At 40.2% G+C, this 25,122-nt stretch overlaps 1 protein-coding gene across 1 annotated transcript in view; it reads left to right on the plus strand.

Annotated features, from left to right (window-relative positions):
* The window catches only part of AMPD1 (adenosine monophosphate deaminase 1), a 294,451-nt gene that overhangs the window by 183,876 nt on the left and 85,453 nt on the right, over window positions 1-25,122 (plus strand). The window contains exon 9 of the mRNA XM_053706560.1: window positions 13,559-13,722. Within this exon, the coding sequence (XP_053562535.1) occupies window positions 13,559-13,722 (164 nt within the window). The remainder of the gene's footprint in view (window positions 1-13,558; window positions 13,723-25,122) is intronic.

A 25,122-nucleotide genomic window follows, 5' to 3' on the forward strand; every position in this document is an offset into this window, starting at 1 on the left:
GATGGGGTCCAATGTGGCCCCTTCGTACGCGAATCTGTTTATGGCCTCTTTTGAAGAATTTGGGACAGATCTATTCAGAAATGAACACATAAAGGTCTTCAAACGATATATAGATGACCTCTTTCTGATTTGGAGTGGTAACGTTTCCCAATTAGAGGACTGGTTTATACAATTGAATTCAGCTAACGAGGCCTTACAATTTAAAATGACATTTGATCAACACCAGATTGACTTTCTGGATGTAAGGCTATATAAGGGAGACAACAGGCTGGAAAGTACTTTGTTCCGTAAAGAGACGGACCGTAACGCTTTGTTACATTTTACAAGCTGTCACCCACCAGCTCTAAAAAGGGCACTCCCGAAATCCCAATTACAGAGAGTGACTAGGATCAATTCAGAAGAGGACAACAAGCTGGGTCAACTTTTAGAAATGAAAAACCGTTTTGAAGCCCGCCAATATCCGACCAAGTTACTCAAGAAACAATGTGAGATGGTGTTAGATGACACTCGGAGAACACCAAGAAAAGAGGAAAACAGGATGACCTTTGTCACCACATATACGGGTGACAAGAATAGTATGGCATTAGCAATTAAGAAAAATTGGGACATTATTAGTAGTGACAATACACTGCCCCTTCTGAACTCACCTCCACCTAGATTAGGCTACAAAAGGGCAAGATCCTTGAGGGACCACCTAGTCAAGACTGATCCACAACAAGCATACAAAAAAGGCACATGGCTTGACACTAACAAACCTGGAGTCTACAGGTGTTTGGGCTGTACAACCTGTGGAGGGCTAATTACTGGTTCCTCTTTTACACATCCTTACAAGAGAAAAATATTTAAACACAAGTATAGGCTTATGTGTACGACTACACACATAGTCTATTTACTTCATTGCCCGTGTGGCCTATATTACGTTGGAAAGACGGTGGATGACCTGCGTACCCGTATGGCAAACCACCGATCGGCAATCAGATCTGCACTTAAGTATGGCAATACAGAGCAACCTGTTGCTAGACATTTCCAGCAGTTACAGCACAGGGTATCAGATTTGAAATACACTATAATAGATCACGTGCCACCATTGTCCAGGGGAGGCGACCGAGACACAATATTGTTGCAGAAGGAGGCAAGATGGACATACCATCTACAGACATTAGTACCCAAAGGCTTAAACACTCATTTGGATTGGCAGGCATTCCTATGACAGGTCCTCTTCACCACTATGTCTAGGTGCAACTGTCCTATGAGGGGGATATACATAGAACTGACATATGGAGAGTCCACCGCTCCATCAATAAATAAATAACAATGGCCTAGATTTAGAGTTCGGCGGTAAAAGGGCTGTTAACGCTCCGCGGGCTTTTTTCTGGCCGCACCATAAATTTAACTCTGGTATCGAGAGTTAAAACAAATGCTGCGTTAGGCTCCAAAAAAGGAGCGTAGGGCATTTTTACCGCAAATGCAACTCTCGATACCAGAGTTGCTTACGGACGCGGCCAGCCTCAAAAACGTGCTCGTGCACGATTCTCCCATAGGAAACAATGGGACTGTTTGAGCTGAAAAAAAAACCTAACACCTGCAAAAAAGCAGCGTTCAGCTCCTAACGCAGCCCCATTGTTTCCTATGGGGAAACACTTCCTACGTCTGCACCTAACACCCTAACATGTACCCCGAGTCTAAACACCCCTAACCTTACACTTATTAACCCCTAATCTGCCGCCCCCGCTATCGCTGACCCCTGCATTACAGTTTTAACCCCTAATCTTCCGCTCCGTAAACCGCCGCAACCTACGTTATCCCTATGTATCCCTAATCTGCTGCCCTAACATCGCCGACCCCTATGTTATATTTATTAACCCCTAATCTGCCCCCCACAACGTCGCCGACACCTGCCTACACTTATTAACCCCTAATCTGCCGAGCGGACCTGAGCGCTACTATAATAAAGTTATTAACCCCTAATCCGTCTCACTAACCCTATCATAAATAGTATTAACCCCTAATCTGCCCTCCCTAACATCGCCGACACCTACCTTCAATTATTAACCCCTAATCTTCCGATCGGAGCTCACCGCTATTCTAATAAATGTATTAACCCCTAAAGCTAAGTCTAACCCTAACACCCCCCTAAGTTAAATATAATTTACATCTAACGAAATAAATTAAATCTTATTAAATAAATGATTCCTATTTAAAGCTAAATACTTACCTGTAAAATAAACCCTAATATAGCTACAATATAAATTATAATTATATTTGAGCTATTTTAGGATTAATATTTATTTTACAGGCAACTTGGTATTTATTTTAACTAGGTACAATAGCTATTAAATAGTTAAGAACTATTTAATAGTTACCTAGTTAAAATAATTACAAAATTACCTGTAAAATAAATCCTAACCTAAGATATAATTAAACCTAACACTACCCTATCAATAAATTAATTAAATAAACTACCTACAATTACCTACAATTAACCTAACACTACACTATCAATAAATTAAATAAACACAATTGCTACAAATAAATACAATTAAATAAACTAGCTAAAGTACAAAAAATAAAAAAGAACTAAGTTACAGAAAATAAAAAAATATTTACAAACATAAGAAAAATATTACAACAATTTTAAACTAATTACACCTACTCTAAGCCCCCTAATAAAATAACAAAGCCCCCCAAAATAAAAAATTCCCTACCCTATTCTAAATTAAAAAAGTTACAAGCTCTTTTACCTTACCAGCCCTGAACAGGGCCCTTTGCGGGGCATGCCCCAAGGATTTCAGCTCTTTTGCCTGTAAAAAAAAACATACCATACCCCCCCCCCCAACATTACAACCCACCACCCACATACCCCTAATCTAACCCAAACCCCCCTTAAATAAACCTAACACTAATCCCCTGAAGATCTTCCTACCTTGTCTTCACCATACCAGGTTCACCGATCCGTCCTGGCTCCAAGATCTTCATCCAACCCAAGCGGGGGTTGGCGATCCATAATCCGGTGCTGAAGAGGTCCAGAAGAGGCTCCAAAGTCTTCATCCTATCCGGCAAGAAGAGGACATCCGGACCGGCAAACATCTTCTCCAAGCCGCATCTTCTATCTTCTTCCATCCGGTGCGGAGCGGGTCCATCTTGAAGCAGGCGACGCGGATCCATCCTCTTCTTCCGATGTCTCCCGACGAATGACGGTTCCTTTAAGGGACGTCATCCAAGATGGCGTCCCTCGAATTCCGATTGGCTGATAGGATTCTATCAGCCAATCGGAATTAAGGTAGGAATTTTCTGATTGGCTGATGGAATCAGCCAATCAGAATCAAGTTCAATCCGATTGGCTGATCCAATCAGCCAATCAGATTGAGCTCGCATTCTATTGGCTGTTCCGATCAGCCAATAGAATGCGAGCTCAATCTGATTGGCTGATTGGATCGGCCAATCGGATTGAACTAGATTCTGATTGGCTGATTCCATCAGCCAATCAGAAAATTCCTACCTTAATTCCGATTGGCTGATAGAATCCTATCAGCCAATCGGAATTCGAGGGACGCCATCTTGGATGACGTCCCTTAAAGGAACCGTCATTCGTCGGGAGACATCGGAAGAAGAGGATGGATCCGCGTCGCCTGCTTCAAGATGGACCCGCTCCGCACCGGATGGAAGAAGATAGAAGATGCGGCTTGGAGAAGATGTTTGCCGGTCCGGATGTCCTCTTCTTGCCGGATAGGATGAAGACTTTGGAGCCTCTTCTGGACCTCTTCAGCACCGGATTATGGATCGCCAACCCCCGCTTGGGTTGGATGAAGATCTTGGAGCCAGGACGGATCGGTGAACCTGGTATGGTGAAGACAAGGTAGGAAGATCTTCAGGGGATTAGTGTTAGGTTTATTTAAGGGGGGTTTGGGTTAGATTAGGGGTATGTGGGTGGTGGGTTGTAATGTTGGGGGGGGGTATGGTATGTTTTTTTTTACAGGCAAAAGAGCTGAAATCCTTGGGGCATGCCCCGCAAAGGGCCCTGTTCAGGGCTGGTAAGGTAAAAGAGCTTGTAACTTTTTTAATTTAGAATAGGGTAGGGAATTTTTTATTTTGGGGGGCTTTGTTATTTTATTAGGGGGCTTAGAGTAGGTGTAATTAGTTTAAAATTGTTGTAATATTTTTCTTATGTTTGTAAATATTTTTTTATTTTCTGTAACTTAGTTCTTTTTTATTTTTTGTACTTTAGCTAGTTTATTTAATTGTATTTATTTGTAGCAATTGTGTTTATTTAATTTATTGATAGTGTAGTGTTAGGTTAATTGTAGGTAATTGTAGGTAGTTTATTTAATTATTTTATTGATAGGGTAGTGTTAGGTTTAATTATATCTTAGGTTAGGATTTATTTTACAGGTAAATTTGTTATTATTTTAACTAGGTAACTATTAAATAGTTCTTAACTATTTAATAGCTATTGTACCTAGTTAAAATAAATACCAAGTTGCCTGTAAAATAAATATTAATCCTAAAATAGCTATAATATAATTATAATTTATATTGTAGCTATATTAGGATTTATTTTACAGGTAAGTATTTAGCTTTAAATAGGATTAATTTATTTAATAAGAGTTAATTTATTTCGTTAGATTAAAATTATATTTAAGTTAGGGGGGTGTTAGTGTTAGGGTTAGACTTAGCTTTAGGGGTTAATCCATTTATTATAGTAGCGGTGAGCTCCGATCGGAAGATTAGGGGTTAATAATTGAAGTTAGGTGTCGGCGATGTTAGGGAGGGCAGATTAGGGGTTAATACTATTTATGATAGGGTTAGTGAGGCGGGTTAGGGGTTAATAACTTTATTATAGTAGCGGTGCGGTCCGCTCGGCAGATTAGGGGTTAATAAGTGTAGGCAGGTGGAGGCGACGTTGAGGGGGGCAGATTAGGGGTTAATAAATATAATATAGGGGTCGGCGGTGTTAGGGGCAGCAGATTAGGGGTACATAAGGATAACGTAGGTGGCGGCGCTTTGCGGTCGGAAGATTAGGGGTTAATTATTTTAAGTAGCTGGCGGCGATGTTGTGGGGGGCAGATTAGGGGTTAATAAATGTAATATAGGGGTCGGCGGGGTTAGGGGCAGCAGATTAGGGGTACATAAATATAACGTAGGTGGCGGTCGGCAGATTAGGGGTTAAAAATTTTAATCGAGTGGCGGCGGTGTGGGGGGAGCTCGGTTTAGGGGTACATAGGTAGTTTATGGGTGTTAGTGTACTTTAGGGTACAGTAGTTAAGAGCTTTATAAACCGGCGTTAGCCAGAAAGCTCTTAACTCCTGCTATTTTCAGGCGGCTGGAATCTTGTCGTTAGAGCTCTAACGCTCACTGCAGAAACGACTCTAAATACCGGCGTTAGAAAGATCCCATTGAAAAGATAGGCTACGCAAATGGCGTAGGGGGATCTGCGGTATGGAAAAGTCGCGGCTGAAAAGTGAGCGTTAGACCCTTTAATCACTGACTCCAAATACCAGCGGGCGGCCAAAACCAGCGTTAGGAGCCTCTAACGCTGGTTTTGACGGCTACCGCCGAACTCTAAATCTAGGCCAATGAGAGTTACAATCCATAAAAAAACTTTTTCCTTTTTATTTTTATTTTTATTTCTATTTTTATTTTTATTTTTATTTTTATTTATTTTTCTTTAGTTTTATCTTGACTTTAGGAATATTTTTGTTATTAAGCAATTGAATAGTCTTAAATTGCATATATTTTTTTTGCAGATTTTGTGCATTATTTTCTGGCATGGATATGCAAGTAATAATAGGACCTATATATGTTACACTATATTCTGCTATTATGTTTTTCTTAGTGCAATGTTAATCTATTATTATTTTTGTTATTTATGTAATTTATCCAGTGTATTTTAGATGATCCATCAGATGTGCTTTTTGCTTTTTGTTCTTTGCCTTTTATGCTCTTTCTTAGCGAGAGTATGCACATATGCTATGTCTAACTGATGCTTTTTCTTTCTCAGGTATATTGCCTTAAGATAGTATATAGTGATATTGCCTCTATTACGTTGGTGTATATTTGGCTCTGGGTATTATCTGGATTGGCCTATACTGAGTAACGTGACTGCCGAGCGTTCCCCTTTCTGATTATAAGCAGAGCTAAATGATAGGTTATAAAAGCATGCTCTTAATTTAGCATATGTACTTTTCCCTTTGTGTACATAGCTTGAGTATAATAGGATATTGCAACTTTTTTTGGGGAGGTATTATTGGCTGTTTTAGTGTTTTGTGCCCAGCAAGTTTTGTTAGTAACGGTTGCTATGACAACCGCTCGTGGCACACTTACACAGGCAATTAATAGTTCTCCAATACTTAGTTCACTTTGTAAACCATCATGCATTTATTTGTTTATTTCAAGCCCATGTTTGTTTTGTTTTCTTTATTTTTAAGGGTGCACTGTGTACACTTTTGTTCTGACCGGACTCACGTTGCCCGGGCTGATGACGTCACCCGCCGGGGGCGGAGCTACTCGGGAGAGCGTGCAGGTCCGGCCGGTTTCACTAATTGTCTAACACATTTAAGAGGGTTGGGGTAAGTAATGTGTAATATCTTTTTTGGTCTGAGGACGGACGTGATATGTCCGAAAACGTTCACCAGTAAAAGGATTTGAAAAAAGTTCCCTAGGAGTGCGCTTTGTTTTTTCTGTTTTGTATGCCTATTTTGCAGCACCCAGGGTATTGGAACATTTGATAGCTTGGAGTGCAATCTGCTTTCAATTTATATATATATATATATATATATATACACAGTATATGATTGTATTTGGTGGCAACATGGTAGCATAGTAAAAAAGCTAAAAATTCTCCTGTATTTTGGGCAAGGTTTTCTCTGAAATTCCTTGCAGTGAAGAGGTTAATATTCCTTTAATAACAAATACATAGTTCAAAGCTACTAAACTGTTGATAACAAATCCATACTTAATTCATAAATGTATTATTATTTTTTTAAATGATCATGGATTAGTCGGAGAGACAGACATTTTTGGAGAAAAACTGATCAGTTTAGTAAAACTAGTTTAAATTTTTTTATTTCATGATTTAGATAGAACATACAATTTTAAACTATTTTTCAATTTACTTCTATTATCTAATTTGCTTATTTCTTATGGTATCCTTTGTTGAAAAGAATACCTAGGTAGGCTCAGGTACTGAAAGCTAGCTGCTGATTGGTGGCTGCCTCTTGTCATTAGCTTATCTATGTGTTCAGCTAGCTCCTAGAAGGGAATTGCTGCTCCTTCAATAAAGAATGCCAAGAAAATGAAGCACAATTGATAATAGAAGTAAATTAGAAAGTCGTTTAAAACTGTACGGTCTATCTGCGCACTGAAGGCGACTCATCTGTACAAATCCTGGACCCTGTCATGCAGCTTATTCAGCTGATCGTGAGCAGTCGGGCTGTGTGCGCATGCGCAATGAAGTCTAATGCCCATAGAATTCCTCAACCCTTTGCTTCCTCTTAAACAGCTGATTTTGCGAGGTTGGGCCGCTTGCGCATGTGCAGTGAGTGCCACATGTCTCCAACAGGTTAGCAATGTAGGTTAGATAGTATGTCACTCTCCCTCTTGCTCATACTAGCTGTTGGTGACATCTCCCCTAATTCTGGTCCCCCACAACTTCCTTGCCCTCTGGTAACCTTAATCTTATTCCTCTTGCATCTAAAGTCACCACCCCCTTCACTTGTGCACTATGGAACTCTCGCTCTGTTTGCAACAAACTCACTTCTATCCATGACCTCTTTATCTCCCACTCTCTCAATCTTCTGGCTCTCTCCTTCAGACACTGCTTCCTCTGCTGCACTGTCACATGGGGGTCTCCACTTCAGCCACACTCCTAGGTCTGACAATAGACAAGGAGGTGGTGTTGGTATTTTACTTTCCTCTCATTGCACCTTTCAACAAATACAGCCCTTCTCTTCCCTCACATTTTCTTCATTCGAAACACGCATGATTTGCTTATTCTCTCCCCTCTCTATACGCGTTGCAGTCATATACCGCCCCCTGGCTCTGCAACTCTATTTCTAGATCACTTTGACGCCTGGCTACCTTTCTTCCTTTCCTCAGATATCCCTGCCCTCATTCTTGGTGACTTCAACCTCCCTGTTGATAATCCCACTGCCTCCTCTGCAAAACAACTTCTGCAAATCACTTCTTCTTTTGGCCTGTCACAATGGACTGACTCTCCCACTCACAAAGAAGGTCACTCCCTTGATCTGATTTTCAGTTATCAATGCACTATCTCAAACTTCACAAACTCACCTTTTCCTCTTTCTGAATACCACCTCCTCACTTGTACCTCCCTCCCTACAACTCTCCCTCCTTCTACCCCTCACACTAAACTTCACAAAAGAATCAAGACATTAGATCAGCAACAGCTCGCTAGCTCTCTTAAACCTCTTCTCTCTTCCATCCCCTCCTTTTCCTGTCCTGATTAATCCATTTGCCACTATAACTCCACCCTTACATCGATCCTTGATAACCTGGCCCCACCTACCATAACTCGGAAAACATACACTTATCCTCAGCCCTGGCATACTCCTCTGACATGGTACCTATGTAGATGTTCCCGTACTGCTGAGCGAAACTGGAGAAAATCTCGGAGTTCTGCTGACTTTCTTCACTATAAGTTCATCTTGAACTATATAAGCAACATCACTTCTCTACTCTGCCCACCCCCACATCAACTTTTCTCTCAGCCCTAGATTTTGCCAGCTACTTCAACAACAAAATCAACTCCATCAGAAATTTAATCAGCTCTCAACATACTACCGGTCTCCCACCCCCTCAAATGCGCACAATAATCCAAAACCCACATAGCCATAAATTTAGCTCTTTTGTCCCTGTTACAGAGGATGAATTTTCAGCCCTTATACTATCCTCTCACCTCACTACCTGTCCCCTGAACCCCATCCCCTCACAACTACTCCCCTCTCTCTCTTCTACCCTTACCCCTATACTCACACACATCTTCAACCTCTCCCTCAGCACTAGTATAGTTCCCACATCTCTTAAACATGTATTAGTCACACCTATCCTCAAAAAACCTTCTCTCGATCCAACCTCCCCATCCAACTACCGCCCTATTTCCCTACTACCTCTTGCCTCAAAGCTTCTTGAAAAGCTAGTATATGCACATCTATCCCATTTCCTTACATTAAACTCCCTCCTTGACCCACTGCAATCTGGATTTCGCCCCCTTCACTCAACAGAGACAGCAATTGTAAAGGTTAACAACAACCTACTTACAGCAAAATCAAAAGGCCACTTCTCTCTACTTATCCTCCTTGATCTGTCTGCAGCCTTTGATACTGTCGACCACCCTCTTTTGCTCCATACTCTCCAATCTGTGACACAGCTCTCTCTTGATTCTCTTCCTATCTGTCTAACTGTACCTTTAGTGTAGCCGTCTCTGGGGCATCCTCTGCCCCGTTACCTCTTTCTGTTGGGGTACCGCAAGGCTCTGTCCTCAGTCCCCTTCTGTTCTCAATCTACATGTCTTTACTAGGTTCCTTAATAAAGTTCCACGGGTTTCATTATCATTTGTATGCCGACGATACTCAAATCTACCTCTCTGCACCAGAACTATCTCCTTCCTTGCTAACCCGTGTCACTAACTGTCTCTCTCATATCTCATCCTGTCCTCTCACTACCTCAAGCTAAATCTCTCCAAAACTGAGCTCCTTATTTTTTCCCCTTCTTCCAAAATCTCCACCCCCCATGTCCCATTACCCCAATCTCACATGCCCGATGTCTTGGGATCACACTTGACTCAGATCTTTCTTTCACTCCTCACATTCAGTCCTGCCGCTTCCACCTTAAAAACATCGCTAAAATTAGACATTTCCTTACACAAGACACAACAAAGATTTTAATCCACTCTCTCATCCTTTCCCGCCTCGACTACTGCAACTCTATCCTCTCTGGTCTCCCTAGATGCCGCCTATTTCCTTTACAATCCATAATGAAGGCCTCTGCCAGGCTCATCTTCCTTGCACGTCGCTCTTTATCTGCTGCACCTTTCTGCCAATCCCTTCACTGGCTTCATCTGCCTCCAGGATTAAACACAAAATTCTCACTCTGACACACAAAGCCATCAATTGCATTGCACCCCCCTACATCTCAGACCTTGTCTCCACATACTCTCCCTCCCGTCCCCTTCGCTCCGCTCATGATCTCCTACTCTCCTCCTCTCTTGTTACCTCCTCACATTCCCGTCTACAAGATTTCTCCAGACTGGCTCCCATCTTATGGAACTCTCTGCCTCGCTCCACAAGAATCTCCCCTAGTTTTAAAAACTTCAAGTGCTCCCTGAAGACTCTACTATTCAGGGACGCTTACAACCTACACTAACCTTCCTATCTCCACTGCTACCCCCTAAAACCACATAGCATGTAAGTCTATGAACCCACCTGTTTGTAGTTCACCTTCATAAGAGCTGACTACCACAGTGCAACTCTCGGCAGGACCCTCTCTCCTCATTTGATCCCTGTAATCATTTTTTATATACCACCTATGTTCATAGCGCTGCGGAACCTGTTGGCGCTCTACAAATACCTGATATTAATAATATCTGATTTTTTAGAAAAATTGGGGGTTTCTTGTCCCTTTAGAGTGCTCAAATTCGATACCTTGAGATGGATTATATTTCCACAGGCTTGGTGTATAATAATAGACATTAACTATTTATATCCAATCATATGTTAATATTATATATTCCTTTGTCCTATCGTTAATTTAATCCTATATTATAAAAGGCCAGGTATGTTTGTCCGATGCAGTCATGCGCAGTAGAGACTGCAGTGCGAGACAAATATTCCTGGCCGTAAGGAATGATCAGTCAAGGCCGTGAGGATCAGACAGCAGAGAGGGTGGGCAGAAGTGGGCATGGTGGGGGAGCGGTCGGCTGGGGTGGGCATGACGGGGCATGGTGGTGCAGGGTGGGTGGGACCGCTGCACTGCAGAAAATGGACCGTGTACACATGCTTTAGGACTAGTATGTATATCCCCTTAATGACCAGCGCCGTACCCTGTACGGTGCAGGTTGTTATGCCCTTAAGGATTAGCGATGTACCCTGTATGTTGCTGCAGTCCTGGGCTTCTCTCTGCTGTGATGTCGCTCAAAATTGCGAGATTGCGCTATTACTACATGCCCGACAAGTCGGGCACTGCAGAAATAAATTTGCAGAGTTACCGATGCAGAGAGGGCCACTCTATGGCCCTCTCTGCATCAGACAGCGTTGGTGCCAATCATTGGTGGGTGGGATAATTACGAGGGAGGCGGGTGGGCGGCCCATCACTGTAGTAGGTGGGAGGAGGGCGGGACCGCTACGTCACGCTACAGGGAAGCAAAAAACAAACAAAAACCTGCCTCACTGAGGGGGAAGGAGGGAGGTAGGTGCAATAAGGGGGATCCTATGTGGGATCCATTGCCATAAAGGGATCTGGGAGGGGGAGGGTGGTAGGGTATTGAGGAGGGGCAGCTACACTACAGAAAAAAAAGGTTATTTTAATTTTTTTTTAATTTTTTTTCCTAATTTGCAGCAAACTGGAGTACTGGCAGACAGCTGCCAGTACCTAAGATGGCACAAATAGGTAGAGGGGGGAAGGTTAGAGAGCTATTTGGGGGGGGGGGGGAATCAGGGAGATCGGGGGCTAAGGGGGATCCAACACTGCAGAATATTTTTATAAAATTTTTAAAAAAAATTATAATAAAAAAAAGCCTTTTATTTTACCACTGGCAGACTTTCTGCCAGTACTTAAGATGGCGGTGACAATTGTGAGGTGGGGGAGGGAAGAGAGCTGTTTGAGAGGGGTCAGGGAGGGATCAGGGGTGAAATGTGTCAGGTGGGAGGCTGATCTCTACACTAAAGCTAAAATTAACCCTACAAACTACCTAATTAACCCCTTCACTGCTGGGCATAATACAAGTGTGATGCGCAGCAGCATTTAGTAGCGGCCTTCTAATTACCAAAAATCAATGCCAAAGCCATATATGTTTGCTATTTCTGGACAAAGGGGATCCCAGAGAAGCATCTACATCCATTTGTGTCATGATTGCACAAGTTGTTTGTAAATAATTTCAGTGAGAAACCTAAAATTGTGAAAAAAATACTGATTTTTTTTTAATTTGATCACATTTGGCGGTGAAATGGTGGCATTAAGTATACCAAAATGGGCTTAGATCAATACTTTGGGTTGTCTACTAAAAAAATATATAGTTTTGATAGGTATATATATATATTATATATATATATATATATATATATATATATATATATATATATATATATATATATATATATATATATATATATATATATATATATATATATATATATATATATATAAAGGCTCTATTTCTGTTTAAATGTAGTGATGGCAAAAATGCTCTGGTCTTTTGGGGAAGTTTTTGTCTAAAATGCCCGGTCCATAAGGGGATATAAGAGGCTAGTGATTGACAAATGAAAAAACGGTTACAGCTTCCAGAAGAAACAATTTGCTGTCAGTGTGATATAAATCACTGTATTGTAATTTAAGTTAAAAAAAGAGATTTGAAGGGATCTGCACTTTATAATCTTGTGTCCCTATATTTAATAGTTTCATAAATAAAAGGACAGAGGTGTGTAGAGGCAAAAAAGAAAGTTAACTTAGTTTCACTAAGAGAAAGCTACAAAAAACATAATTTACACATTGGGGCCCATTTATCAAGCTCTGTATGGAGCTTGAAGCCACGTGTTTCTGGCGAGCCTTCAGACTCGCCAGAAATACCAGTTATGAAGCAGCGGTCTAAAGACTACTGCTCTGAGGAGGCGGACAGACATTGTGGGAAATCAACCCGATCGAATACGGTCTGGTTGATTGACAGTCCCTGCTAGCAGCTGATTTGCTGCGAATCTGCAGGGGGCGGCGTTGCACCAGCAGTTAACAAGAGCTTCTGGTGCAATGCTGAAAGCGGAGAGCGTATTGCTCTCCGCATTCAGCGATGTCTGTCGGACATGATCCGCTGATCGGATGATGTCGAACAGACATTTGTTAAATAGGCCCCATTATATCAATATTTTTGGTGTGCAATTTGTGCATTAAACCATAACTTTTATTTATTGTTGCTAAAAAATACATTTTCTTAATTCTCTTGTTGAAGAGATACCTAGGTAGGTAGCGTGCACATGCCTGAAGCACTACATGACTGGAAATATTGCTGCCATAGTGCTTGCTAATGTATAACATTGTTGCAAAACTGCTGCCATATAATGCTGCAGACATGTGCACACTCCTGAACAAAACCAAGAACATTTGATAAAGTAAAAAAGTAAATTAAAAGTAGTTTAAATTGTATGCTCTATCGTAATCATGAAATAATTTTTTTGGTGTTTTATGTCCCTTTAAGCTCTAATGTGTTTTTAAAATATTGGTAATGAATATGTTAACATTAGTAAATCACTAATTTACTCATAACATTCACCACCCAATAAAAAGTCACTGTTCTTGTATCATGTGATGGTTATTAAGGTTCTTCCTATTCACTTAGGAAGTTGGCTCCGATCTGGAAGATGCCAAGTATCAATACGCTGAACCTCGTCTCTCCATTTATGGACGCTCTCCAGAAGAATGGACCAAGCTTGCTCAATGGTTTAACAAGCAGAGAGTGTATTCCCCTAATATGAAATGGATGATTCAAGTGCCAAGAATTTAGTAAGTGTGACTCAGCACTACAATACTCACTATCAGTAGCCCACTATGCATGTATTTTTTTACAATGATTTATAAAGTAAAGTTTTTCTCTAGCCGATTCCCTAAACTATTACAGAACTTAATTACTTCAGTGTGAATAGTAATGATTTTGTGGTAAAGCTATGGCCCAGATGAGTAGAAATATTCTAGTAGACAATTGTGCATCAAATCAGAACTGCATGCAGCCTTTAGCAGTTTGTGGACACCATCATCTCTTCTAACTGAAGCCTTGCCCTGATGCCCAAGTCATTTACTAGGAGGCTTGCCCTGTGGCCCACTAGGTTCATGGACTTCCCGCTATCTTCCAGCTGTATGCTTGACCTGTGGCCCCCAGTTTCTCTTTTAGCTGAAAACTTGCCCTGTGCCCCCAGTTTTCTAGCTGGAGGCTTGTCCAGTGGCCCCCAGCCCCTCTTTAAGTTAGAGCCTTCCCTGAGTCCTCAGCTTCTCTTTATACTGGAGACTTGTGCTGTGGTTCTCATCTCACTTCTAGCTGTAGTCATTACCTGTTGTCCACAGCCTCTTTTTTTAGATCAAGTCCATGCTGAAAAACATCCTCTATATTTCCGCACAAAACAGTTGCACACTCAAGCCACTCCTATCAAGATACCCACACATAGGATTTAAAACCTTTTTATATTTGACAAATATTGAAATTAAAATAATGCAATGTGCCATTTTTGCCGTATATGTGTCCCTTTAATACTGTGATGTTAAAAGTCTGTAACTGGTTTAGAAGTTGAACATTTTTATAAATATTAATATATATATAAATAAATCAGGTAAAAATAAAATACAACAGACGTTTGCTCTAAAATGTAACTTGTTTAGTTATAACAGGGAGAAACAGCACACTCTGAATGTGTTCCTGGATGGTACATATTCAAGGCCATCTCACAATGTACATATCCATCAACAAGCTATTCACTGCAGGGAACTAATAAAACAAAAGAGAACAAAGAAGCTTAACTATAATAAAGCATTACATCTCTGTTTATAACTGTGATAATGTGCTCAAATTCTATACATTGTTTAATTGTGTTAGTGTATTATGGCAGTGAAAGGATTACATAGGTATCAATAAGGTACCCAGCACAATGGTGTTGATCTTTATGTACTATTCATTATTATTCCTATAAATTGTATTGTTGTGTTAATAATGGTGTCCCTGTCAGGGATAGTCGTAGGCAATATGATTTCTGGGTTAAAAGGTTGACCATGGAAGTAAATATTAAGGGAGCAGGGGAGGTTACATAATTTAAATGTTGGGGGAGCAAATACTTAACCTAGAAAGCACCATGCACCCAGGAGGCTGGTGACTGAGTGAGGGATACTTGTGGGTGGAATCACAAGTCTTCCATGTGTAGAATCATGGTGGAGGCGCATGTGTTAATTGCATGGGGAGAGGCATGATGGGGGTAGAGTTTGGTGGTCCTTAATCCTAGGAGCAACATGGGTAGGGAGACAATCATACTATGTGATTTTCCACCATTGTTGAACCACCACTGGCAGGGGGACTTCATCTACTACTACCTTTCTTTCATGTAATTAGCAAGAGTCCATGAGCTAGTGACGTATGGGATATACATTCCTACCAGGAGGGGCAAAGTTTCCCAAACCTTAAAATGCCTATAAATACACCCCTCACCACACCCACAAATCAGTTTTTACAAACTTTGCCTCCTATGGAGGTGGTGAAGTAAGTTTGTGCTAGATTCTACGTTGATATGCGCTCCGCAGCAGGTTGGAGCCCGGTTTTCCTCTCAGCGTGCAGTGAATGTCAGAGGGATGTGAGGAGAGTATTGCCTATTTGAATGCAATGATCTCCTTCTACGGGGTCTATTTCATAGGTTCTCTGTTATCGGTCGTAGAGATTCATCTCTTACCTCCCTTTTCAGATCGACGATATACTCTTATATATATACCATTACCTCTGCTGATTTTCGTTTCAGTACTGGTTTGGCTTTCTACAAACATGTAGATGAGTGTCCTGGGGTAAGTAAGTCTTATTTTCTGTGACACTCTAAGCTATGGTTGGGCACTTTTTTATAAAGTTCTAAATATATGTATTCAAACATTTATTTGTCTTGACTCAGGATGTTCAACATTCCTTATTTTCAGACAGTCAGTTTCATATTTGGGATAATGCATTTGAATCAATCATTTTTTCTTACCTTAAAAAATTTGACTTTTTCCCTGTGGGCTGTTAGGCTCGCGGGGGCTGAAAATGCTTCATTTTATTGCGTCATTCTTGGCGCTGACTTTTTTGGCGCAAATTTTTTTTTCTGTTTCCGGCGTCATACGTGTCGCCGGAAGTTGCGTCATTTTTGACGTTCTTTTGCGTCAAAAGTGTCGGCGTTCCGGATGTGGCGTCATTTTTGGCGCCAAAAGCATTTAGGCGCCAAATAATGTGGGCGTCTTATTTGGCGCTAAAAAAATATGGGCGTCACTTTTGTCTCCACATTATTTAAGTCTCATTATTTATTGCTTCTGGTTGCTAGAAGCTTGTTCACTGGCATTTTTTTCCCATTCCTGAAACTGTCATTTAAGGAATTTGATCAATTTTGCTTTATATGTTGTTTTTTCTATTACATATCGCAAGATGTTCCACGTTGCAACTGAGTCAGAAGATACTTCAGGAAAATCGCTGCCCGGTGCTGGAGCTACCAAAGCTAAGTGTATCACTTTTGGTATCTGTTCCTTCAGCTGTTGTTTGTATTAAATATTATGACAAACTTGTTAATGCAGATAAAATTTCCTTTAGTACTGTTACATTACCTGTTGCTGTTCCGTCAACATCTAATACTCAGAGTGTTCCTGATAACATAAGAGATTTTGTTTCTAAATCCATTAAGAAGGCTATGTCTGTTATTTCTCCTTCTAGTATACATAAAAGTCTTTTAAAACTTCTCTTTTTTCAGATGAATTTTTAAATGAACATCATCATTCTGATACTGATAATGGTTCTTCTGGTTCAGAGGTTTCTGTCTCAGAGGTTGATGCTGATAAATCTTTGTATTTGTTCAAGATGGAATTTATTCGTTCTTTATTTAAAGAAGTATTAATTGCATTAGAAATAGAGGATTCTGGTCCTCTTGATACTAAAACTAAACGTTTAAATAAGGTTTTTAAATCTCCTGTAGTTATTCCAGAAGTGTTTCCTGTCCCTGATGCTATTTCTGAAGTAATTTCCAGGGAATGGAATAATTTGGGTAATTCATTTACTCCTTTTAAAACGTTTTAAGCAATTATATCCTGTGCCATCTGACAGATTAGAGTTTGGGACAAAATCCCTAAGGTTAATGGGGCTGTCTCTACTCCTGCTATATTTTTAGCGGATGTTGCTGCAGCTTCAACTTTTTGGTTAGAAGCTTTAGCGCAACACGTAACAGATCATAATTCTCATAGCATTATTATTCTATAACATGCTAATTATTTTATTTGTGATGCCATCTTTGATATCATTAGAATTGATGTCAGGTATATGTCTCTAACTATTTTAGCTAGAAGAGCTTTATGGCTTAAAACATGGAATGCTGATATGTCTTCTAAGTCAACTTTGCTATCCCTTTCTTTCCAGGGTAATAAATTATTCGGTTCTCAGTTGGATTCTTTTATCTCAACTGTTACTGGAAGGAAGGGAACTTTTTTACCACAGGATAAAAAATCTGAGGTAAATTTAGGTCTAATAATTGTTTTCGTTCCTTTCATCACAACAAGGAACAAAAGCCTGATTCTTCATCCTCGGGAGCGGTATCAGTCTGGAAACCTTCTTCACTTTGGAATATATCCAAGCCTTAGAAACCCAAAGCCAGCTCCTAAGTCCCCATGAAGGTGCGGCCCTCATTCCAGCTCAGCTGGTATGGGGCAGTTTACGTTCTTTTCAAAGAAATTTGGATCAATTCCGTTCACAATCTCTGGTTTCAGAACATTGTTTCAGAAGGGTACAGATTTGGCTTCAAGTTAAGGCCTCCTGCTAAGAGATTTTTTTCTTTCCCGTGTCCCAGTAAACCCAGCAAAAGCTCAAGCATTTCTGAAATGTGTTTCAGATCTAGAGTTGGCTGGAGTAATTATGCCAGTTCCAGTTCTGGAACAGGGGCTGGGGTTTTATTCTATCTCTTCATTGTACCAAAGAAGGTCAATTCCTTCAGACCAGTTCCGGATCTATCTATATTGAATCGTTATGTAAGGATACCAACATTCAAGATGGTAGCTGTAAGGACTATCCTGCCTTTTGTTCAGCAAGGGCATTATATGTCTACAATAGATTTACAGGATGCATATCTGCATATTCCGATTCATCCAGATCACTTTTAGTTTCTGAGATTCTCTTTTTTAGACAAGCATTACCAGTTTTGTGGCTCTACCGTTTGGCTTAGCATCAGCTCCAAGAATTTTTACAAAGGTTCTCGGTGCCCTTCTGTCTGTATTCAGAGAACAGGGTATTGGTATTTCCTTATTTGGACGATATCTTGGTACTTGCTCAGTCTTCACATTTTACAGAATCTCATACGAATCGACTTGTGTTGTTTCTTCAAGATCATGGTTGGAGGATCAATTTACCAAAAAGTTCATTGATTCCTCAGACAAGGGTAACCTTTTTAGGTTTCCAGGTAGATTCAGTGTCTATGACTCTGTCTTTGTCAGACAAGAGAAGTCTAACATTGATATCAGCTTGTCAAAACCTTCAGTCACAATCATTCCCTTTGGTAGCCTTATGCATGGAAATTTTAGGTCTTATGACTGCTGCATCGGACGCGATCTCCTTTGCTCATTTTCACATGCGACCTCTTCAGCTCTGTATGCTGAACCAATGGTGCAGGGATTACACAAAGATAACTCAATTAATATCTTTAAAACCGATTGTACGACACTCTCTGACGTGGTGGACAGATCACCATCGTTTAGTTCAGGGGGCTTCTTTTGTTCTTCCGACCTGGACTGTAATTTCAACAGATGCAAGTCTTACAGGTTGGGGAGCTGTGTGGGGGTCTCTGAGGGCACAAGGGGTTTGGGAATCTCAGGAGGTGAGATTACCGATCAATATTTTGGAACTCCGTGCAATTTTCAGAGCTCTTCAGTCTTGGCCTCTTCTGAAGAGAGAGTCGTTCATTTGTTTTCAGACAGACAATGTCACAACTGTGGCATACATCAATCATCAAGGAGGGACTCACAGTCCTCTGGCTATGAAAGAAGTATCTCGAATTCTGGTTTGGGCGGAATCCAGCTCCTGTCTAATCTCTGCGGTTCATTTCCCAGGTATAGACAATTAGGAAGCGGATTATCTCAGTCGTCAAACGTTGTATCCGGGCGAATGGTCTCTTCACCCAGAGGTATTTCTTCAGATTGTTCAAATGTGGGAACTTCCAGAAATAGATCTGATGGTTTCTCATTTAAACAAGAAACTTCCCAGGTATCTGTTCAGACCCCGGGATCCTCAGGCGGAGGCAGTGAATGCATTATCACTTCCTTGGAAGTATCATCCTGCCTATATCTCTCCGCCTCTAGTTCTTCTTCCAAGAGTAATCTCCAAGATTCTGAAGGAATGCTCGTTTGTTCTGCTGGTAGCTCCAGCATGGACGGATTCTTTTTCGGATGGCCTCTTGCCAACCGTGGGCTCTTCCGTTAAGACCAGACCTTCTGTCGCAAGGTCCTTTTTTCCATCAGGATCTCAAATCTTTAAATTTAAGGGTATGGAGATTGAACGCTTGATTCTTGGTCAAAGAGGTTTCTCTGACTCTGTGATTAATACTATGTTACAGGCTCGTAAATCTGTATCTAGAGAGATATATTATAGAGTCTGGAAGACTTATATTTCTTAGTGTCTTCTCATCATTTTTCCTGGCATTCTTTTAGAATTCCGAGAATTTTTTTACAGTTTCTTCAGGATGGTTTAGATAAAGGTTTGTCCACAAGTTCCTTGACAGGACAAATCTCTGCCCTTTCTGTTCTTTTTCACAGAAAGATTGCTAATCTTCCTGATATTCATTGTTTTGTACAAGACTTGGTTCATATAAAACCTGTCATTCAGTCAATTTCTCCTCCTTGGAGTTTGAATTTGGTCCTGTGGGCTCTTCTAGCTCCTCCTTTTGAACCCATGCATTCATTTGGACATTAAACTTCTTTCTTGGAAAGTTTTGTTTCTTTTGGCCATCTCTTCTGCCAGAAGAGTCTCTGAATTATCTGCTCTTTCTTGTGAGTCTCCTTTTCTGATTTTTCATCAGGATAAGGCGGTGTTGCGAACTTCTTTTGAATTTTTTCCTAAGGTTGTGTATTCTAACAACATTAGTAGAGAAATTGTGGTTCCTTCATTATGTCCTAATCCTAAGAATTCTAAGGAGAAATCATTGCATTCTTTGGATGTTGTTAGAGCTTTGTATTATTATGTTGAAGCTACTAAGTCTTTCCGAAAGACTTCTAGTCTATTTTTCATCTTTTCTGGTTCTAGAAAAAGCCAGAAAGCTTTTGCCATTTCTTTGGCATCTTGGTTGAAATCTTTAATTCATCATGCCTATGTCGAGTCGGGTAAAACTCCGCCTCAAAGGATTACAGCTCATTCTACTAGGTCAGTTTCTACTTCCTGGGCGTTTAGGAATGAAGCTTCGGTTGATCAGATTTGCAAAGCAGCAACTTGGTCCTCTTTGCATACTTTTACTAAATTCTACCATTTTGATGTGTTTTCTTCTTCTGAAGCAGTTTTTGGTAGAAAAGTACTTCAGGCAGCAGTTTCAGTTTGAATTTTCTGCTTATGTTTTCATTAAACTTTATTTTGGGTGTGGATTATTTTCAGCAGGAATTGGCTGTCTTTATTTTATCCCTCCCTCTCTAGTGACTCTTGCGTGGAAAGATCCACATCTTGGGTAGTCATTATCCCATACGTCACTAGCTCATGGACTCTTGCTAATTACATGAAAGAAAACATAATTTATGTAAGAACTTACCTGATAAATTCATTTCTTTCATATTAGCAAGAGTCCATGAGGCCCACCCTTTTTGTGGTGGTTATGATTTTTTTGTATAAAGCACAATTATTCCAATTCCTTATTTTATATGCTTTCGCACTTTTTTCTTATCACCCCACTTCTTGGCTATTCGTTAAACTGATTTGTGGGTGTGGTGAGGGGTGTATTTATAGGCATTTTAAGGTTTGGGAAACTTTGCCCCTCCTGGTAGGAATGTATATCCCATACGTCACTAGCTCATGGACTCTTGCTAATATGAAAGAAATTAATTTATCAGGTAAGTTCTTACATAAATTATGTTTTTGCTTTTGAAGTGTTGTTATAGTGCTATTATAGTAAAACCACATAAAATAAAAGATAAATGAATTTCCCCATTTCACACCTGAGTTATTTGCTTTTGTGAAAATGACCTGCTTAAGGGCACCCTCTCTGATTTTAGGTGTAATGGCCAATAGCAATTAACACAATGCATCATAATTGTTATTATGAGTTTTGATTGGTGCATCTGGAGGGGGGTGGCAAATGTGAGTAATAACTGAGTCCTGGTCTTGGCTAAGATGTAATAAGGCCCACTATCCTCAGAAGGTGCTGCCCACTACTACCGGGCATTCAACAAGCAGTAAACTCCACAGTGATATAAAACTACAATTCCCAAAAGGCCTTATGGTTCATCAAGAGGGTGGACGGACCAATCCAAGTTTAGTACAGAAAAGAAAGAAACAATTCTTGCACTCAAGGGGTTAGAACGTTTAAAAGCATTACATTTATTAAAAAAGTTAAAACCAAGCATGCAGGGTGATGTGGGTTAACCCCCTGACACGTTTTCTGCTTACACTAGCGCTTAATCATAGGTGTCCTTTACTAACATCATTACCTATTTGAACTACTCTCAGCAGATCAAATGTCTAAAGACCAAGAGGCCTACTTATCAAGCCGTCAACCGCAAATACGCTGGAATTCCGCAGCGTAATCGTGGAGAGCTTGATTCCCCTTAGTTATCAAAGCCTACAGACCAGCAAAAGTTGAAATCTGTGACGTAACATATGATCCGCCAGTCTCATTCCGACACAGATCGATGCTTACGTCACTACAGATGTTCCGAATGCAAATTCGGCACTATCTGACTACTTTTGCTAGTTAACAAATTTCTAACAGATACGCTCGCCACTATTCCGGCCCAGCGTACCTGCTTTTCAATCCGTCGCCCTGGAGGTGGCGGATGCCATAGGAATCAATGGGAGTCTGAAAGCAGCGAAAGCTCATGTTCGCTGCTGCCCGATATCCCATTAATTCCTATGGGAGAATAAAAGTTATGTTTACACCTAACACCCTAACATGTACCCCGAGTCTAAACACCACTAATCTGCCGCCCCCTACACCTCCGCCACCTACATTATACTTATTAACCACTAATCTGCCGCCCCGTCATCGCCGCCCCGTCATCGCCGCCCCCTACATTATACTTATTAACCCCTATTCTGTCACCCCAACACCGCTGCCACCTACATTATACTAATTAACCCCTAATCTACCGCTCCGACACGGCCGCCACCTACATAAAGTTATTAACCCCTATCTCGCCGCTACCGGAGCCCACCGCAACTAAATAAATGTATTAACCCCTGCCCTAAACCCCTGGCCTCCCACATCACTAGCACTTACTAAACCTATTAACCCCTAAACCGCCTGCCCTCCACATCGCCATAAACTAAATTAACCTATTAACCCTTAAACCTAACAACCCCTTAACTTTACATTAAATATTAACTCATCCCTATCTTATAATAAATGTAAACTTACCTTTAGATTTTAATTAAACTATATTAAACTACTAATTAATCTACCCTAACTGTTATACTAAAATTACATTAAACTATATTAAACTATTAATTAACCTACCTTAACTATTATACTAAATGACATTAAACTATTAATTAACCTACCCTAACTATTATACTAAATTACATTAAACTATATTAAACTAATAATTAATCTACCCTAACTGTTAAACTAAAACTACATTAAACTACAAATTAAATTAACGATATTATATATTTAAACACCTAACCCTACTCAAATAATTTAAATCTACAAAAAAAAATTACAAAGTTACAAAAAACTAACAACTAATTTACAAAAAATAACAAACACTAAGTTACACAAAATAAAAAATAAATGATCAAATATTTAAACTAATTACTGCTAATCAAATAGCCCTATCAAAATAAAAAAGCCCCCCAAAATAAAAAAACCCTAACCTACAATAAACTACCAATGGCCCTTAAAAGGGCCTTTTGCAGGGCATTGGCCCAAAGAAATCAGCTCTTTTACCTGTAAATAAAAAATACAAATACCCCCCCAACATTAAAACCCACCACCCACACAACCAACCCCCCCAAATAAAAACCTAACTGAAAAAAACCTAAGCTATCCATTGCCCTGAAAAGGGCATTTGTATGGGCAATGCCCTTAAAAGGGAATTTAGCTCTATTGCTGCCCAAACCCTAACCTAAAAATAAAACCCACCCAATAAACCCTTAAAAAATCCTAACACTAACCCCTGAAGATCCACTTACAGTTTCTGAAGACCGGACATCCATCCTCAACGAAGCGGCAGAAGTCCTCATCGAAGCCGGCAGATGTCTTCATCCAAGCAGCCGAAGTCTTCATCCAAGCCTGCAGAAGTCTTCACCCAGACGGCATCTTCTATCTTCATCCATCCGGTACGGAGCGGCTCCATCTTCAAGACATCTGACACAGAGCATCCTCTTCTTACGATTTCTTCTTCGGAATGAAGGTTCCTTTAAATGACGTCATACAAGATGGCGTCCCTTAGATCCCAATTGGCTGATAGAATTCTATCAGCCAATCGGAATTAAGGTTGAAAAAATCCTATTGACTGTTGCAATCAGCCAATAGGATTGAGCTTGCATTCTATTGGCTGATTGGAATAGCCAATAGAGTGCGAGCTCAATACTATTGGCTGATTGCAACAGCCAATAGGATTTTTTCAACCTTAATTCCGCTTGGCTGATAAAATTCTATCAGGCAATCGGAATCTAAGGGACGCCATCTTGGATGACGTCATTTAAAGTAACCTTCATTCCGAAGAAGATGTCGTAAGAAGAGGATGCTCCGTGTCGGATGTCTTGAAGATGGAGCCGCTCCACGCAAAGGTGGATGAAGATAGAAGATGCCGCCTGGGTGAAGACTTCTGCGGGCTTGGATGAAGACTTCTGCCGGCTTCGATGAGGACTTCTGCCGCTTCGTTGAGGATGGATGTCGGCTCTTCAGAAACTGTAAGTGGATCTTTGGGGGTTAGTGTTAGGATTTTTTAAGGGTTTATTGGGTGGGTTTTATTTTTAGGTTAGGGTTTGGGCAGCAATAATGCCCTTTTAAGGGCAGTGCCCATACAAATGCCCTTTTCAAGGCAATGGGGATCTTAGGTTTTTTAGATAGGTTTTTATTTGGGGTGGTTGGTTGTGTGGGTGGTGGGTTTTACTGTTGAGGGGGTATTTGTATTTTTTATTTACAGGTAAAAGAGCTGATTTGTTTGGGGCAATGCCCCGCAAAAGGCCCTTTTAAGGGCCATTTGCAGTTTATTGTAGGTTAGGGTTTTTTTTATTTTGGGAGGGCTTTTTTATTTTGATAGGGCTATTAGATTATGTGTAATTAGTTTAAATATTTGATCATTTATTTTTTATTTTGTGTAACTTAGTGTTTATTTATTTTTTGTAACTTAGTGTTTGTTATTTTTTCTAAATTAGTTGTTAGTTTTTTGTAACTTTGTAATTTTTTATTGTAGATTTAAATTATTTGATTAGGGTTAGGTGTTTAAATATATAATATAGTTAATTTAATTTGTAGTTTAATGTAGTTTTAGTATAACAGTTAGGGTAGATTAATAATTAGTTTAATATAGTTTAATGTAATTTAGTATAATAGTTAGGGTAGATTAATTATTAGTTTAATATAGTTTAATGTAATTTACTATAGTTGTTAGGGTAGGTTATTTAATAGTTTAATATAGTTTATTTTAATTCTAAAGGTAAGTTTTAATTTATTATAAGATAGGGATGAGTTAATATTTAATATAAAGTTAGCGGGTTGTTAGGTTTAGGGGTTAATAGGTTAATTTAGTTTATGGCGATGTGGGGGGCTGGCGGTTTAGGGGTTAATAGGTTTAGTAAGTGTTAGTGATGTGGGAGGCCAGAGGTTTAGGGGTTAATACCTTTAGTTAGTTGCGGCAGGGTCCGGGAGCAGCGGGATGGGGTTAATAACTTTATTAGAGTTGCGGTGGGGTCCGGGAGCGGCGGTTTAGGGGTTAATAACTTTTTTAGAGTTGCGGTGGGGTTCAGGAGCGGCGGTTTAGGGGTTAATAACTTTATTAGAGTTGCGGTGG

Source organism: Bombina bombina, chromosome 3, assembly GCF_027579735.1.
Source record: "Bombina bombina isolate aBomBom1 chromosome 3, aBomBom1.pri, whole genome shotgun sequence".
Taxonomy (NCBI): Eukaryota; Metazoa; Chordata; class Amphibia; order Anura; family Bombinatoridae; genus Bombina; species Bombina bombina.